Source organism: Vidua macroura, chromosome 8 (assembly GCF_024509145.1).
Source record: "Vidua macroura isolate BioBank_ID:100142 chromosome 8, ASM2450914v1, whole genome shotgun sequence".
NCBI lineage: Eukaryota > Metazoa > Chordata > Aves > Passeriformes > Viduidae > Vidua > Vidua macroura.
Window position 1 is genome coordinate 20,050,929 of NC_071578.1, and position 16,516 is coordinate 20,067,444.

The window sequence follows — 16,516 nt, forward strand, 5'->3', positions numbered from 1 at the left end:
ATGGGGCATGATGCTACCCCCAACATGATTAACAGAGTGGCATATGCTCAGCTCCTTGGAGGATCAGGCCCAGAATTTCTCCCACAGGAGTAAGAGGGAACAAGAGCAGTTATTCCAGGACTTACCTGTGGCTCAGAGGCCAGATTCATCTTATAAGGATGTGTCTTTCCCTCCTCGCTTACAAGTGGTGACCAGACTTTTGCCTCCGCTCTGCAACACACAAATTTTGAATAATTAATCTGTTTTCATCAGTGAGCACCATTATTATTATTAAAAGACTCAAAGTTCATCAATTTTTCAAGCATTTCCTCAGTCTCTCATATACAGCACAATCCACATCAGGAGGAATCTAGACAGGCTCATTTTAGGTACACAATGTAGGTGGCTTAGATAAGTGAGGTCCTTGGAGGAAGACAAGATCTCAGTAGTGATTGTCCTGGCTTACTCTTTGTGACTCCATAGGCAACACATCAGGCATAGGCTCCCACGCAGGCTGTCAAGCTGGGGGTTTCCCAAAAGCAGAAGCTGGAGATACCCTTCAGATGACTTAATTAAGTGGGGCAATTCAGATTGCTATGTGCTTCAGCTTTTATGGGTAGCCAGGAAGAGGAATGATTCTTGTCTGTATCAACTATACAAAGAACATTTTGTTCTTGAGGTTGGACTGCCTTGGAGATAAGCTAGAAATATTTTTTCATTTGGGTCTCCCGAATTTTCTTCTTATTTATAGTGGCATCCATGTTGAATAAACAGAAGCCTTTTGGAATGATGAAAAAAAAAAAAAAATCCCTGCCTGCAATGGGACTAAGAACTGAGACGATCTCATGTGACAGAGAAAGTCTACATGACCTTTAGTGGTCTGTGGTCTGACCCAATTACTCACAGCAGTCTGAAACACAAGTGAAGATCTACAACTAAAACCAACTGCTTTTACCATCATCATTGTGGAATTTTGCTATGTCCCAAAGAACGACAAACCAAGTGGTAAGGAAGAAGTGGAGTGCTTGGATTTGCTTGAAATATGTTGTGGGAAACATATGGTACCTACATTTCTCAGAAGTAAAGACAGTAGTTAGTGTCTCAGACAGATTAAACAGTGCCACTTTTCCCAAACTTTTTAATAGTAGGGAATGAGCGAGTGCAGTATTGTTGAATGAAAACTGCTGTTCAATGCTAAACATTGCATCATGCAGCAACCAGATGGCTGGTAAACTCTCAGGATAAGGTCTGAAAACCATGTTCTGTCCTGTTGACAGGAGCCCCTTCTGGAATCTGGAACTGGAAATAGATGTACTTCCTAGGTATTTGTGGGTCAAGGACTAGCTATAATTTAAGTACTTAGTTAGCAAAATAGGAATGCTTCCATTGAGAATTAACTGGATAACTGGAAAGAGATTTTCCAGTTAAAGAAGGAGGAAGAGACTAGAAAAAGAAAAGGCTTCTAAAACTGACAAGGATGGAGAAACAGGGTATAGAGCTACCCACAATATATTCTGTCTGGTGTGCAGCATTCCTCTAAGAGCCCTCCAAAGTCACAACATTTTTTAAACAGCCCAAACGTAGCTGTGATGCACATACACATCCCAGACATTTTCTGCATAAATAATATTTTAACGTTTGCACCTACAGGGCAGCTCAGTGGGAGGAGATGGGAGGCAGCATTCTCAATCAGGAAAGAAGGAGAGGTTTATTGACCTGCTATTCCCTTTACTGCACTGTGGACTTTACACAGAAGAAACCTGAATGAAGTCTGCTGTGCTTTACCTCCTTTCACAGGAAAAGTACAAACACACATTCAGGGACAGCAAACCTTTGACTCTTGGTTATTGCATCCTGGAAATCCAGCTGATACCTGATAACCTATGCCATTCAAATGCTGCTGTCTGGCAAGCTGGGGCACACACAGACAAGTATGACTAACAGCTGCATGGTATCAGATCCACACCAATCTGATCATCATCTTGTCACAACAACTGCTGTTACTGGATGTCCAACATGCCTCAGGTGAATACAAAACAACCATCCTCTCCTTGCTTCTGGACACCCGTGCTTTAAGGTGCCTGAGAAACCAACAATTTCACCCAGTCTATGGCTATCAAGCCTCACAAAGTCACACCCATTTCCATGATGGCTGTATTTTCCACACCTGAAGACTGTTTGCACATAGGGAAGCAGCCCAATGACCAATACAAAGCCTTATTCCTTGAAAGTGTTTGGAGATTGTGTATGACCAAGTTTCATCTCCTCTGGAAAAACAGGGGACACAGCAAAATGTATGGAAATGAGACACCCAGCTAGCCAGGCTATAAGCAAAGGGACATTGGCTGGAGATGAAAGAGCAGCTCAGAGAGCATTAAACACTTCAGCTGATTTCTAGCATGAGACATCCCTGTGCTAGTTCTCGCAACAGTGATTCAAGAACTTTTGAGGTAGCGTTTTCTTTTACATCAGTTTATTACAAGCTCTCAGAAGCATGAGAAGGCTTTATTCACACTGACAAATTTAAGCCTAGAGCAGGCCAGTGTATGAATATGGAACACAAACTTCCCCCAGGTACTTGTTTTCATCCCACTGGCCTTCAATGTGTTTGAGGTGCTGGTGACACAGCACATTGGTCTCCAGAGGAGAGGAGACAATTATGGCCAACTACTGCAGCCCACGGAGGGTTTGACCAAATTTTTCTCCTTTATTTATAAGCAAGGCAAATAGCTCAAGTTTGTTCTCCAAACTGCTGCCATACTGCTCTGTCACTGGATATAAATGGAAGCAGCAAGGTCACTCCAAGCTTTACTTTCAAACCAGTCTAGAAGTTTCCAAACAGAAATGTCAAACAAGCCACGCATCTGTCCCTCTGAGGCAGGGAAGATAAAGCTTCTCTTTGTATTCACAACAGCTGCAGAAGAGCCCCTCAGCCACTTTCAGCAGCCCATTTATGGCCCCAGTGAAGTGGCAAAAAGGACACAAAAAGGACAGCTTTGCTCTCCCTGGCTTTACCCAGCAGATCTTTCAAGGCATGTGCCCCATCCCACTGCATTACCTGTGGAGCCCACAGTCTGTGGGTCTTAGGTAGAACCACAATGGTCCGAGTTCTTGGGAAGGGTTTCCTGGCTGTGCTTCTTGTGTCAATGCCTGTAATTCTACTGAAGTGTAGCAGGAGTAAGAAAAATACCACCTAAAAGTTCACCTTATGTCCCACTACTTGCCCAGGGCTTACTTTCTGCAGTGTTGGGAAGTGTGGGCACCAGGCACAGACAGCAGGGCAGGTTAGACTCACCATGTTTGTATCTTATCCATATGTTTCCATATCTTAGTTATATGAAGGAGGGAACAGCCATCAGAGAAGACAGCTAAACCCAGCCTTGGTAACAGTACCTTCAATTCACACCAGGCTGCTGTTGGCAATGGCTTTCTGGAGGGTTTGTTCCCCAAATTTGAGGGAGAAGGCCCCCAGCCAAAAACCACTTCCATGCTCACCTCAGCAAGGCTGTACCCCTTCCACTGAGCAGGGCCATGCTAACAGGGCTGCCAGACCTGCCTCTCCACTGGTGTAGGGGCTGGATGTCCAGCAGCTTGCTGGGGAATCCCACCCCTGTCTGGTGAAAGCCAGAGGCTTTGGCATCCTTATCGGATCTCAGAAACTCCTGATAAACTGATGACTATTTATTTTATAATATGGTTTCTAATGCATATTCTTTCAAATGAGACTCCATCAGAGAGCAACACTCAAACAGTGAAGGAGACAAAAACATGACACAAACAAGCCTGAGATGAGGGTCAGGGAAATTAACTGCAGGCACATCTATATACAAACTTTGTCATTTTTGCAGTTCACATTTCTATGTTGTTTCCTTACTACAGGATAGAGAGTAACTTAGGGCCAGGGAATGAGCCATGCATCTCCTGTTTCATCCAGGCAGAAACCAAAACCCAAGATTAGAAAGAAATTTCTCTGATGCTAGTTTGGATGCAGAGGTACTGGTAGGAAAAGAAGGAAGGAAACCACATGCAAGTCAAGGCAGGAATACGAAGAAGTATTTATGAAAAACACTTTTCAAGCAGCTTGTCTTGAACATGATGTAATATAAACATTACAAGAGCCCGGATTTTGCTATCAGTGCTTTGCGTGCAAAGTTGGGCCATAGCTTCAAGGGAAAATTCAGAGCTGGAAAATGAGGGTCTAATTCTTTGTGCCAGGAACTGTGTAATTTCCATAAAGAAGAAAGGCATGTCTACATTCATTCACATCTCATTTCAAACACTGGGATGGACATAACTAAGATACTAAGTAGTAAATAAACCCCAAAAGACTGAAAAGTTTCTTGTGCAGCACAAAGTTTTTTAGTTGAAAAATGAGGAAAGACCTAAAGAATTTATCTTTCACAATCCTCTCACCAAAGTTTTCAAGAGGCATTTTAATAAAGTTTAGAAACTAACTACAAGAGCTGTCAGGCTACCAGGAAGATACCTTTTAATCAGCCTTTTAGCTACAGCAGCTGTCAAATACAGGGCCTTGGATTTAAACATGAGTGGTCACTTTTAACAAAAATCCTTTAATGGACATATTCAGTTTGGCAAGCAAAACTGTACTCAGGCAGCATACAGCCTCCTGCCAATTCAAACAGCAATGACAGTCACAACTTCTAGAGACAGGAGGTCCTAAATGCATGTCTCCATGCATGGCCCTCTTGCATTTCAAGTATCTCTTTATGCAACCACTAAAACAAAAAAGGCAACTCCAGTTAAACTTCTGTGGCTTCTTCTGTGTACCTGGAGCAGGTTCATGACAGCTACCAAAGGCTAAGATGCACCTGACTGCTCAGACTCACACTCTTCTAACTAGCCAGCTGCACAGTTAACTCTTACTGCCTCACCAAAGAGGCTGTAAAATCACAACAAATACCAATCTTGATATGCCAAAATTACTTTGAATGTGTCTGTTAGTAAAAGCTGCTGGCATGCACCCACAAGGGCTGGAAGCACCACACTGGTCATGGAGAGGTTGGGAGCGGCCACAGAGGGCCAGGCAACCTCCATGGCCTTATATAGCTGCACACTGAGCAGCTGGCTTTTCCCATGGCCAAAGGAATTATTAGTAAGATGACAGAACTGGAAAACTCTTCTTGGCAGGGAAGCAAAAAAGCAAACCTAAATGAGTCAACAGATTCCACCAACTTCCTAGAACAGAAATCCAAGCCTATTGTGGCTTTGTGTAACTATTCCCCACAGCTCAGACCTGGGAACACACAGAGCAAGCAAGAGGGCAACCAAACCTACCACATAAAATGTAGAGAACATGACACATGTGCTCTCTTCTTCTTTATAAGCATCTACACATGATCCTTTCTAACAATCCATTTAACAGGTCCTGGTAACAGATCTGACTTCTCTGATCCTAGCACTTTTCAAAGAACAAATACATAGCTTCACTCCTTGGCAGCACTTTCAATAAATTAAAATACTATTTTGCAAATAAAAAAGGTACATTAATGTATTATAAGCTGGCAGCAGAGTGGCAGAAAAGCAGCTTGAAATTTGAAGAAAATGACAGTAGGAGCAGAACAGGATGTTACATATTTGCAACCCTTTTTAAAAAATATTCCCCTCTACGACCCCCAAACTGCCTCCAGACATAAAGGGAAGGACAGACTCACTACAGGAACACTTTCTTTGTTGAAAAATAATTCTTATATAAATAAGAACTTGCACTTTACCTTTGAGTTGCTCAGGGCCGCACAGTTTCACCACCCATCTGGTGACTACAGCCAGAGGCAAAGAGCCATTTGTTTTAGAAACAATTTTCACCTGTGCTGCAATGAACATTTGTCTGCTTTTGTACATCTGCAGCCACAACAGAGCTGTGTGTCAAATTCATCATGAGCACTTCCACTGACATAGGTGATGCCTGGATTATTTGACTATCCTGTGAATTTTGTGGTAGGAGTATCTGTTTCTCCTGCACCTTCTTTGCTTTGAATGTTCTTTGTCAAGGGAAGCATCTTACTCAAAATACACTACATTTCCAAAGAAAGTTGATAGTTGTCTCCAATTTGTTGGACACATCTTGCTGCTTACCCCCATTAATGGAGAGCAGCGCTGGACGAGGCTTTGCTCAACCCTAACATGTCAGTGCAGTGATGTTCACAGCCTAATTTGAAAAAAAAAATCACCAGGAAAAAGAAGCATAGCTCTTCTAAAATATTCAAAACTTCTTTTTTCCTATGGAAAGACACAACAATCTCCCTGTGAATTTCTCAGTTCAGGAACTAGGCAGGCTTGAGTTGACTGTCTTGAGCTTGATTTTTTTTTTACTGCTGATGTTAATAATGGAACCTTTACTTTGGTTTATTGGGAACTACATTACTCTTGAAACAAAAAGCAAAATGAATGAACAAACAGGCTCAGAAAAGAGTGGAGCTGCTAGACACAGTGAGTTCAGTGGGAATTTGTTACGTATGGCAACATTGTTGAACATTCACTTTCGAGGCAGAAGACAGATCTTTCCAACTCTGTTCACAAGTTGAACAGCAAAGCACCTGGCAGTGCCACTTAGGAAAGAGTGCTCAAAGAAAGCAATTTGTGGCTGGGTTTTAAATCCTAGGAAATTACATTTGCCTCTTTGGGTGAAAAAGCAGACCAGGCATGTTTTCTTCAGCTAGAAAGTTGATACGTTTTTAATGGTGACTTGTGTTAGACAAGATTTCCTGCCTACAATCTGATCTGAAATATTTTTGGACTGTTACCATCACTAAGAAAAATAGCGAAACAGGAAACATTGGAATGCTGTTGATATACACAATCAAGCATACAGTGCAAACAGCATTTCCTTTACCAGAAGTGTTTAAGTCCTTTCAATTCTCTATATTTACACTTCTCTTAAATAATCATTAGTAAGCCAAACATGAAGACATCTTAACTGCTTATCATTAAAAGAGAAGAGAGTTGCCTATTTGAAGAATACACATGTATAAAGATTGTTTTGGTTCACAGAAGAGCAGATGAAAAAGACAAGCATAATACTTCCATGAAACACTCTCCTAGCTTCCAGCTACTTGCAGCTTAAAGGTTTTCTGCAGCAGAGATACCTCCATTGTATATATTATCCTTTAAAGATTTGTCTTGCACTAATTCACCCAGTAGGGTCTTCAAATCACATACACTCATCACATATACAGCACAGTCACAAATGAAGTCTCTACTGTCACAACAGTAGAGTTGGTGAAACTGAAACGTCTGATGTGAGCTCAGACCTCTGTCTGAAATCCACCTGGCACAACCCTGTTGCCACACTGAATGCAGGTCAGAGAATATTTAGCATGGGTAATCATTTAAAATTCATCAGCTAGCAATTTAAAAATCACTAAGGATTTATGCTTTCACAAGACATCTCTCCAATGGTGAGTAGAAAAGGAGAACTGGGAAGACTTCTCACTCCAGAAAACCTGGCACAGCTGGGCACATCCTCACACCAGCTGTGTAATGTTCCAACCCAGAGAGGTGCCGCTCTGTCAGAAGAACGATCTGTGCCAGCACAGCTCCTTGGTACAACTGATTCAGCTAATGAGCTACAACTGCACAGAGTGGAGACCAGACCCAAGGGTTGGTGGTGTTACAGTGCAAATGATATTCATTCCTTTTCATATTGAGTCAACTACTTACAGAGCTACTTTGACAGAGAAAAAACTTCCAGCTCTGACCTGACTGTACTGTGAGCCCTCCTCACCAACTGTATGGTCAAGCCTTAGTGCAGAGCCGTGACCACCACAGCTGAGGAAGTCCAAGCCATACCACTTGGCCAGGTGGCACTCATTTTCCCCAAGAGCTTTCCAACCTCTCCACCCTCATGACAGTCCTTCCCTTCTTCACAGAGGAGGAATCACCACCACACCACAATCTGCTTTCCTCACCCACTTCCCCTACCTTAAGCTGAGGAGGAAGATGAAGTATGGCTCCAGGTCTTTTAAAATGCTTTCTCTGTCACCTCTCTAGGCATCCTCTCAAGGCCTTTCATTTTAAGGCTTTAGATTGTAAAGTAAAGAAGTGCTTCTGCCTCAGCAATAAAGACTACATAGCACTTCTGACCACTGAGTGAAGCCGCATTTAGACCAACACAATTATGGGGGCCTAGAAGGAGACACTGGGCTTTAGGGATAAAATATTCTCAACAGAGTACAACCAGGAAAGACAACATGATGTACACAGATTTTCCATAGAGCAATGGGTAGTAATATCAAACTGTAAAGTGTAAGAAGTCAGATCACTGCTTTCACATTCTTGCAGTTTTGACACTCTTCGTGGCCTTCTGTCAGCAGAACTCAGTGATCAGTACAGCAGCAGAAGCATCCAACACACTCATGCTACCTCATTGAAAGAGGGTCTTGAAAGAGTTGTGTTAACTGAAAACCCCTGCACAATTTTACACAGCTGCAGATCCAGCTAGAAATCTCTCTCATGGCAGCTTCCAAGCCCAAGGCAAATGAAATGTGCATAGGGTAGCTATAAACTTAATGACTTCGTAATTAACATTAGCAAACGCATTTTACAGACTCAATGATCTGTAAGAGTGAACTTGCCTGCAGGCTGAAGGAGCCCTTGCCTCCCTTCCTCTTTCTCAGCCAGAACCACATGGCACTGGTTTGCCAAGTCAAGCAGCTGGATTTTGGAGAGGAAAAGGAACACTCCTTTGCAGGAAGATTACACGCTGCTAAGTTCAAGGCCAGTATGAGAAATTCTGGGGTTAACAGGCTGCTGCAATGTTCACTACCCATTCACACTGCCTGCAATGTGCTCTGCTCTTCCATCTGTGAATTCCCTTAATGAACCGTCAGGCATTTTTTTTGGCCAAGACCCATCACTTCTTCCTGAACTGGGACATGCCTGCTGAACTCCTGGCATTGTCCAAGCCATGGTAAATACTTCTGTTTATCACAGAAAAGCCCTGAACAACTGAACCACTGTATAGTTTAAGGCATGCTTTTGCACTCCGTTTGAAAGCACTTCCCCTGCATCTGCCCTGAAACTGATGGATGGTGACTCTTAGGGAAGGCAGGCACAGGAAAAACTTGCTCCAGAGCAACCAGAAATGCCATACTGCATCTACCACCTGTCTTTGAAAAGCGCCGTACCTGCAGCTGCAATTCACACCAAAACGAAGGATAAATCCTCAGCACCCTCAAAAAAACCAGGCTACAGTTCATTTAAGTAGCAACAGGTCAATGCAAAGCAGAGCCCTGCCTTCCCATCTCCACTTCCTCTCCGTACAAAGATGGCCCAAGAACAAAGCATGGCTGGGGAAAGGAATGAAGCTGTCCATCGCTCCACAGTTCAAGATGGTGGGAAGGCTGAAACCAGCCTGTGCTCTACACTAGTGGCAGAAATTGTGGCTCAGCTGTCACCTGTCTTTAGTTTTTCAGGACTTGGAGAGATTGATGCCTAAGAGGAACTTTGTTGCATGCTGGGTCATCACTGTTTAAGGCTGACAGTGCTGTTTGATCAAGAGGCTTCAAAATGTACAACATTTCTGAGTCTGTGCTTGGCAGAAACCAGGCAATTAATTGCTTGGAACAACACATAAACATATATTTTAACTGCTAAAGGAGTTCAACAGGAAGGAAGGTCATCTCTGGTTGCACCTCCTCTGCTATGAGTGAAGTTTTCACAAGACCATCTTTGGTTTCTTGCTGTCAGGAGCCACAGAGTAAGTTGACGGACCCTGCCATAAATTATCAGCCAAATCCTCACTTGGAAAGTTGTTTTCATAAGATCAAAGTGCAGCAAATGCAAGCAGCATTAGGATTAAAGGATGAAATGCAGTTCCCTCTTGCTAGCCAGCACCTGCCAGACAAAAGCACTAAGAGGTCAAATTAAACCAGTCAGAGAGGTGTACTGTCAAACCAAAACACAGCAACTGCCCACCCTGCAATTCTCCCTCTCTCCAGCCCCAGTCTTGCTCAGCTACGTACCTGCTGACTGTCAGAGTCAGTTCATCTGTGCAAGTCTTGATTTTGTTTTGTGCCTCAAGGTGGGTCATGTTATCTGTATTCACTCCATCGATGGCTATGATCTGGTCTCCTATACACAAGTTGGCTATTGCAGCTTTGCTGCCTGGAGTCACCTAAGAGAAAACAAAAAGAGTGAATGGACTTTCCAGGGAGGAGATTTCCATAGCAACATTTGAAAAGAAATTGGAGAAGTTGTGTTTTTTCTTACCTGGAAGCAAAGAAGGCAAAATTAATGAAAGTAAATTCTCAGAAGAAATCTATCTAGGTCTTTTAGATAAAGGATTTTGTTTTGGCACCCACGGATAGAAATCTGCAGAGAGGACAACAGGTAAATAACAGAAATAGTATTCTGAAACAGAAGGTGCTGGGGACAGACAGAAATCCAAGTCTCTAAGAACAGAGGTGACAGAAAAGAGTATCAGAGTCATTGCAATACTAATGCCAATCACAAACAGCTTTGCCTGCATTACAATCTCATTTGTTTTCTTCCTTGAAGGAAAGTTTTGGGCTCAATATTTTGGATTGCTTCTTTAGTTGTAATAATATGGTTTTTCCCAGAAACAAGTGCAACACACACTTATTGACTTCAGCAAGATCAATCCCAAAGCAGAGCATGATCTACGCAGATTGGAAGGGGGAAAGGAATCAGAAACTTCATCCTTAAACCACAAGCTGTCAATAGTGTCTGAAAAAGTAGAAGCACCAAACCCCCTGCCTGACCACAGCTCACCTTGATACTTGTTGCCATATTTCATCTCCCTTTCCTCTCCATGTGGTCCCAGACAGAAGACATTATGCAGCAATGCCATCAGTATGACACTCCTCATGAAAAAGGTCCCAGCTAAAACTTGGCATTTTCAAACAAATCAACTAAATGGCTTCTTCATTTTACCCCACTTCTTTTAAAGAGGTGTCCTCTTAACAACTAAGACCACTTTGGGCCAAAATTATTGCCTGGGCAGAGGGTGAATAACATCATGTTTGTGGCTTTGCAAACACTACATAAGATTTTGTGCAGTTTTAATGAGTTTGTGAAAGAAGTGTAATGATTTCTACAGGCTTTCGTCTATTGTTTAATAGACAGAGGAAATGAGAAGGGTGGACTGCTCCCAGACATGAGTACAGATTAAAACATGCCTTGCAGCTGAGACATACCTCATTTATGAGTCCATTACAACTGGTATTCATTCTACACATTCAAGCTAGGTTTCAGCATGCTGGAAAGCAGCTGAGCAAACCCAGCCGAGCTTTCAGACATAAATATCATTCACAAGATTTAGAAATCCCTCCTAACTAGGGTTTGGTTGGCAAATCGTTGCCCCCAGGGAAACGATTCCCTGGGGAATGTATGTATGACACAAACAATATATGACACCCTTCTAGAAGTGTCATACATTAGCAGCAATCACTGTTTTCTCTGGGTCAGATCTGAAGCTCTTCAGCATATCTCCTCACAGCTGCAGTGGGCTATTTTCCCCAACCAGAAGAAAAATCACAAGATGTTTTTCTTTTTTCACCTCTCTACTAGGAAAGTGTTTCATGGAAAAAGGAAGGATGTAGAAGTGGTTCACAGATGTCCAAGCTGACCAAGGTTGGACATTAATCAACATTAATCCAAAGGGCTTCAGATGGGTCAACCAATAGTGAATGACTACCTGCACAGCACTTGGAATGCTGCAAACAGTCTCTGAACTGACAGAGGAAGTGCTGATGAAAATACCAAACAAAGCACCAAATGGATACAGAGAAATCTGATTTACATGTGAAGATCATCACCTGCCAAGCTGCCGCCCTCAGCTGACTGGTGACCTATTGAGGCCATTGAATGCAATCTGCAGCCACTCCACTGGATTCATTGTCTTGAAAGTACCTCCTGTAAACCTTGTGACATGGTGACGTGGTTCAACACCAGCCAGCAGCCAAGACCCACTCACCTGCTCACTCACTCCCCCACCTGCAGGACCAGGGAGAGAATTGGGAGAGTAGAGGTGAAAACTTCTGGGCTGAGATAGAGACAGTTTAATAGGGAAAGCAAACGGCACACACACAAGCAAAGCAAAACAAAGAATGAATTCACTCCTTCCCACGGGCAGGCAGGTGTTCAGCCATCCCCAGGAGAGCAGAGCCCCATTATGCATAATGGCTACTTGGGAAGACAAACAACATCACTCCAAACATCTCCCTCCCCCTCTTTATATACTGGGCATGATGTCATGTGGTCTGGAATATCCCTTTGGTCAGTTGGAGTCAGCTGTCCCGGCTGTGTCTCCTCTCAACCTCCCCTGCATGCCCAGACTCCTCACCAGCATGGCAGTGCAAAAAGCAGAAAAGGCTTTGACTCTGTGTAAGCCCTGCTCAGCAATAACAAAAACATCTCTGTATTATCAACCCTGTGCTCAGCACAAATCCTAAACACACCCCCTTACCAGCCACTGTGAACAATTCTACCCCAGCCAAAACCTGCACACAGGAACAGTTTGCAGCTCTGAAGAAATCCTGAACACTGATAGCTGCCTATAGTCCCACCAGATTGGGAGCTGTCATTATAAAATCCATAAGACATATCCCTAAGGATATCATTAAATCAAAAGGAGCCTGCAGGAAACACAGCGTGGGTCCTCTCCTGATCTCTGGACCTTAACCAAGTCACTTGGTTTCTTGGGGCCTTTATTTCCTCTGCTACCAAAGAAGGGAGAGAGCCACATTACTCACCCCTGTAAGGAACACCAAGCTCAGTACACTGTTACCATGATTCATTGTCAACCAGATAAACTGCCAAAGGGTCAAGAACAACAGTGGATTAATGCCAGCACTGGAACACTGCTGGAGACTGAGCCATACAGCTTGATGTATCTCAAGACTGATAATTATACAATGTGTGATAGGCTGGTAGAAGCAATCATGTATCACCAGCAACAGCTAAGCCACAGCAGCCAGGGACACGGAAATACTGAAGCTTCCTGAAGAAGCCCCAAGAGCCACCAGGAAGAGCAGCTGGCATTCACAGCGACATCTCAGTTCATTGCCAGTGCTTGAGGCGTCAGTTCCCTTCTGTGTCCACTTCAAAGGAATTTGAAATGCGAGTGCTCTTCTCCATCACATAAGAGCCACTGATAGCACAAGGGTATTCCATGCATCCAGGTACTCACATAATCCTCTCCCCTAAGGACAAGGTACAAGGTTGCACAAAAATATAAAAGAGAAGCGTATCTGCCAAAAGTAAACATGTTTTAAAATCCAGCTTCTTCAGGTCTGGAAATAACTTGCCCTGAAATGCAACCTTCCACAAACTGCTGCCTACAACATCCAGCTCATACTGTCTGCCAGGACTGCTCACAGCAAACATGTCTGCACAAGGGCAGGGCATGGAGGTAACCCATCCCCCACCCTTTTAGGATGATTTATAGCTACTAATAATGTTCCCTTCCCCCCTCACAGTAAGGTCTGGGCTTATCTCAGCGCTGCCAAGCAAAAGGCGTTTCTGTTATTAAGTGAGGAGCACAGAGCTGCCACTGTGATGTTTTCCTGCTTTTATTTTTGTCACATCCCTGCCTGGTCCATGGGAAGCAGCAGGGGCAGGCATGTGGCTGGGGGGAAAGCAGGCAGAGGTGCTCAGAACACTGGCAGCTATCAGCCAGCTTACACGAAAGGATTCCAAAAATGAACAAAAGCTTCAGGCAAGCAGGGATCCAGCAACTGAAACTGCATTGCTCCTGCTCTCAGATGATCTAAAGCTTTGCCCCAATGTCTCTTACCCTTCCCTCTTGACTGAGCATGGAGCAGAGACCAGCAGGAGACAAGAGAACAGCAGGCAGTGCCTTGCACATCTTGTACAGGTGGGTGAAGTAGTATTGAGCAGATAGAGCTGCACTTCTGCATGGATAGGCAAGAAGGGCTGAAAGGCAATGCAAGGAACAAAACCAGCAAACACAACCTTGTACAAGTCACAGCTTGTGCAAAGGCATAGTCCCTTGTGTTGTTCAAAAGAGCTCCCTGACTTGGTTTGGGCTTCCTCCACTGGGGTTGAGCAGATGGGAACATGACAGACTCACTAGGCACCAGGAACCTCCCAGCTCCGGAGACACCATGGTTGGGTGAATAAAGCTCTGCACACCTTATAACATCATGCCCAAAGGCTTCCTTTGGAAAGGAACCATGCCCTACCTTGAGGTGATTGTTCCCAGGCAATTGGGTAACACTGACATTAGGTCATTTTGCTGTTGAACAGACAATGCTGAGACAGGCAGAGCAGCACTGATTCATACTGCGTCCAAAATAGGTCTCAGAGTGTGCTTATGGCAATTCTATGTTTGGGTGGTGTTCTGTGTAAGAAATCTGGGCTACCATAGAAATATTCTAGATACTTACAACCAGACACATTAAACTATGTCCTTGATACCAGCTCAGACACATGTGCCAGCATATGGAAGAAACAAATAATCCCCACAATCTGTAGGTTTGATTGTGCACTCTTTACTTATGCAAAACTAAATGTAGTAGATAACAGTTTAGACCAGTTATAGGCTTGGACCTCTTTTTTTAAAACAGGTCCTACAGATTCAAGATTGGTTTGAATAGAAGAAAAAACTACACTACTTCTTATACTACAAAGTGAAGCTTTGTGCACACGTGCCCCTTGCACACGCACTTGGGGCTCCATCTTGCCAACACCACCAGGACCTTGCACAGCTCAGATGACCATCTCCCAGGCAGCTTGCTTGCTATTACCTGCTAGCACTGGTGGCTAAGCAGCAAAGAAAATGCTATGAACTATCAAGTCTTCAGAAAGTCTTTGGGCAAGTGCATTTATAATAGAAAACACTTTGATTTAGCGGCAGGAGAAACATCTGGCTGCTTATTCAGCTCCCAGGACCTCTTCATAAAACTTCTGTCTGACCCAGAGCTTGCCAAACACAACTAAATTTTATATTTGATGTAATTCCCTCCATACATGCTATCTAACAAGCTTTGCAGTCCCTGGACAGGGGTATATGGTGCCTTTTTTCCTCCTGCAGGCAAGGATCCAAGAGTCAGCAGTGAAGCTACTGAGGGAAGCTGCTGCCCACAGCAAGTGAGAAGGAGGAAGGGTGGGAAGCATTTTTATGAAAAGCAGCATAACTCAGCTCCCTGTGAGTCAAGATAGATGGGTGGGTCTAAAATTCATTCAATTTTTTCTGGCCTTCTCCCCTCATACATTCTGGCACCCTTCATGCTCACTCTGTCAGCTCTTCAGTTTCTCACAGACCCTGCAGCCTCCGGCATCACTCACCACTCCACACCTAAACACATTGCAAGAAGTGATGAAGAGATAAGAAACTAGAAAATTAATATCAGCCAGGAAAAAAGATCTGGAGAAACGGCACCTATGTGTGTTTGAGAGGAAAACCCAGCTGGGTCATTGCTGGGAAGGACAGACATGAAGCAACATACTTCCAAGGCCACCAGCGACAGCCAGACATCTCTGACATTCACTTTAATCCTCCCCACCCACACACACTGCTCTTTTACCATAACGTCCTCAGCACTGGAGTATTATGCTAAGCAGTCGAAGTTTCTCCCAGCAAAAGCATGCAGCTGGGTCAGCAGAGATCAGAGGCTATGAGAAAATTCAGACAAGCACATTCCCCATCCCTTCTCTTTAGGGGATCAGGAATGATGTGCCTTACAACTGGCTCCAGGAGAGTTGCCTTCAATGCTGCTCCCATTCTCTGCACCATTACAGTCTGGCAAGGCTGCAGCCCAAGCCTCACTGGCTGCTCTGTGCTGGCCAAATCACATCACCAGGACACAAGAAGGAAAATGGGATCATACCTCTGGCTGGTGAAACTCCTGAGCACCTGACCAGGGCAGTGGGGTCTGGGCTTCCACAGCACAAGATCCTCTGGCAGCCCAGCCCTCACCCTCCTGCCTGCCTTCATGCCCTACCCTGACAGCCAGAGGAGCTTTGTTAACACAGAAAGGAAAAGGCATCAAAAACTGCACAGAGAGGGCTGACCTTAGTAACATGAGTGAGAAGATTTGCTCAGACAGATGCTCAAACGGTGGTCAAGGAGTTACTCAGCCTCACAGCTTCTTTCGCAACATGTCTCAAATTAAAACAAACAAGAGATTTTTTTACAAGGCCTCAAAAACAGCTGAGTCTTTCCTGATGGTTTATTTCATCCTCTAAATAAATCAACACATCCAGTAATCAGCAACCATCTAAGATACTGTAGTCCAAAACAACATCAATTATTTATGCAGTTTAGGGCTCCTATAATTTCCCTGTTTATACTGCAAAAAAAAAAAAAGAAAATCTCCAGTTATTTTGATGCTGCACCCTTCAAATCCAATTCATTTTACATATCATACACATTTCTTGATGGACAAAGTGATTTTTGAGGGTGAAAGGTACCAAGAAGCCTGCAGCCATACATAACTTGACATCTGGGAACAAAAAGAGCTTTTGTCCTCCCAAGAAGTCCAGCATTTGCTTTTGGCACCTAAAGTTCTAGGGCTTAAAGCTCTCACATAATGTT

At 43.8% G+C, this 16,516-nt stretch overlaps 1 protein-coding gene across 2 annotated transcripts in view; it reads right to left on the reverse strand.

The window, feature by feature from the left end:
* The window catches only part of PDLIM1 (PDZ and LIM domain 1), a 43,847-nt gene that overhangs the window by 21,824 nt on the left and 5,507 nt on the right, over window positions 1-16,516 (reverse strand). The window contains exons 1-3 of one of the 2 annotated variants that reach the window (XM_053983659.1): window positions 10,207-10,279; window positions 9,960-10,111; window positions 126-210 (exon numbers count right to left, since the gene is read on the reverse strand). In XM_053983659.1, coding sequence (XP_053839634.1) covers window positions 126-210; window positions 9,960-10,027 — 153 coding nt within the window. In that variant the 5' untranslated portion in view covers window positions 10,028-10,111; window positions 10,207-10,279. Of the gene's footprint in view, window positions 1-125; window positions 211-9,959; window positions 10,112-10,206; window positions 10,280-16,516 lie in introns of those variants that run through there. The other variant, XM_053983658.1, reaches the window with a different exon arrangement.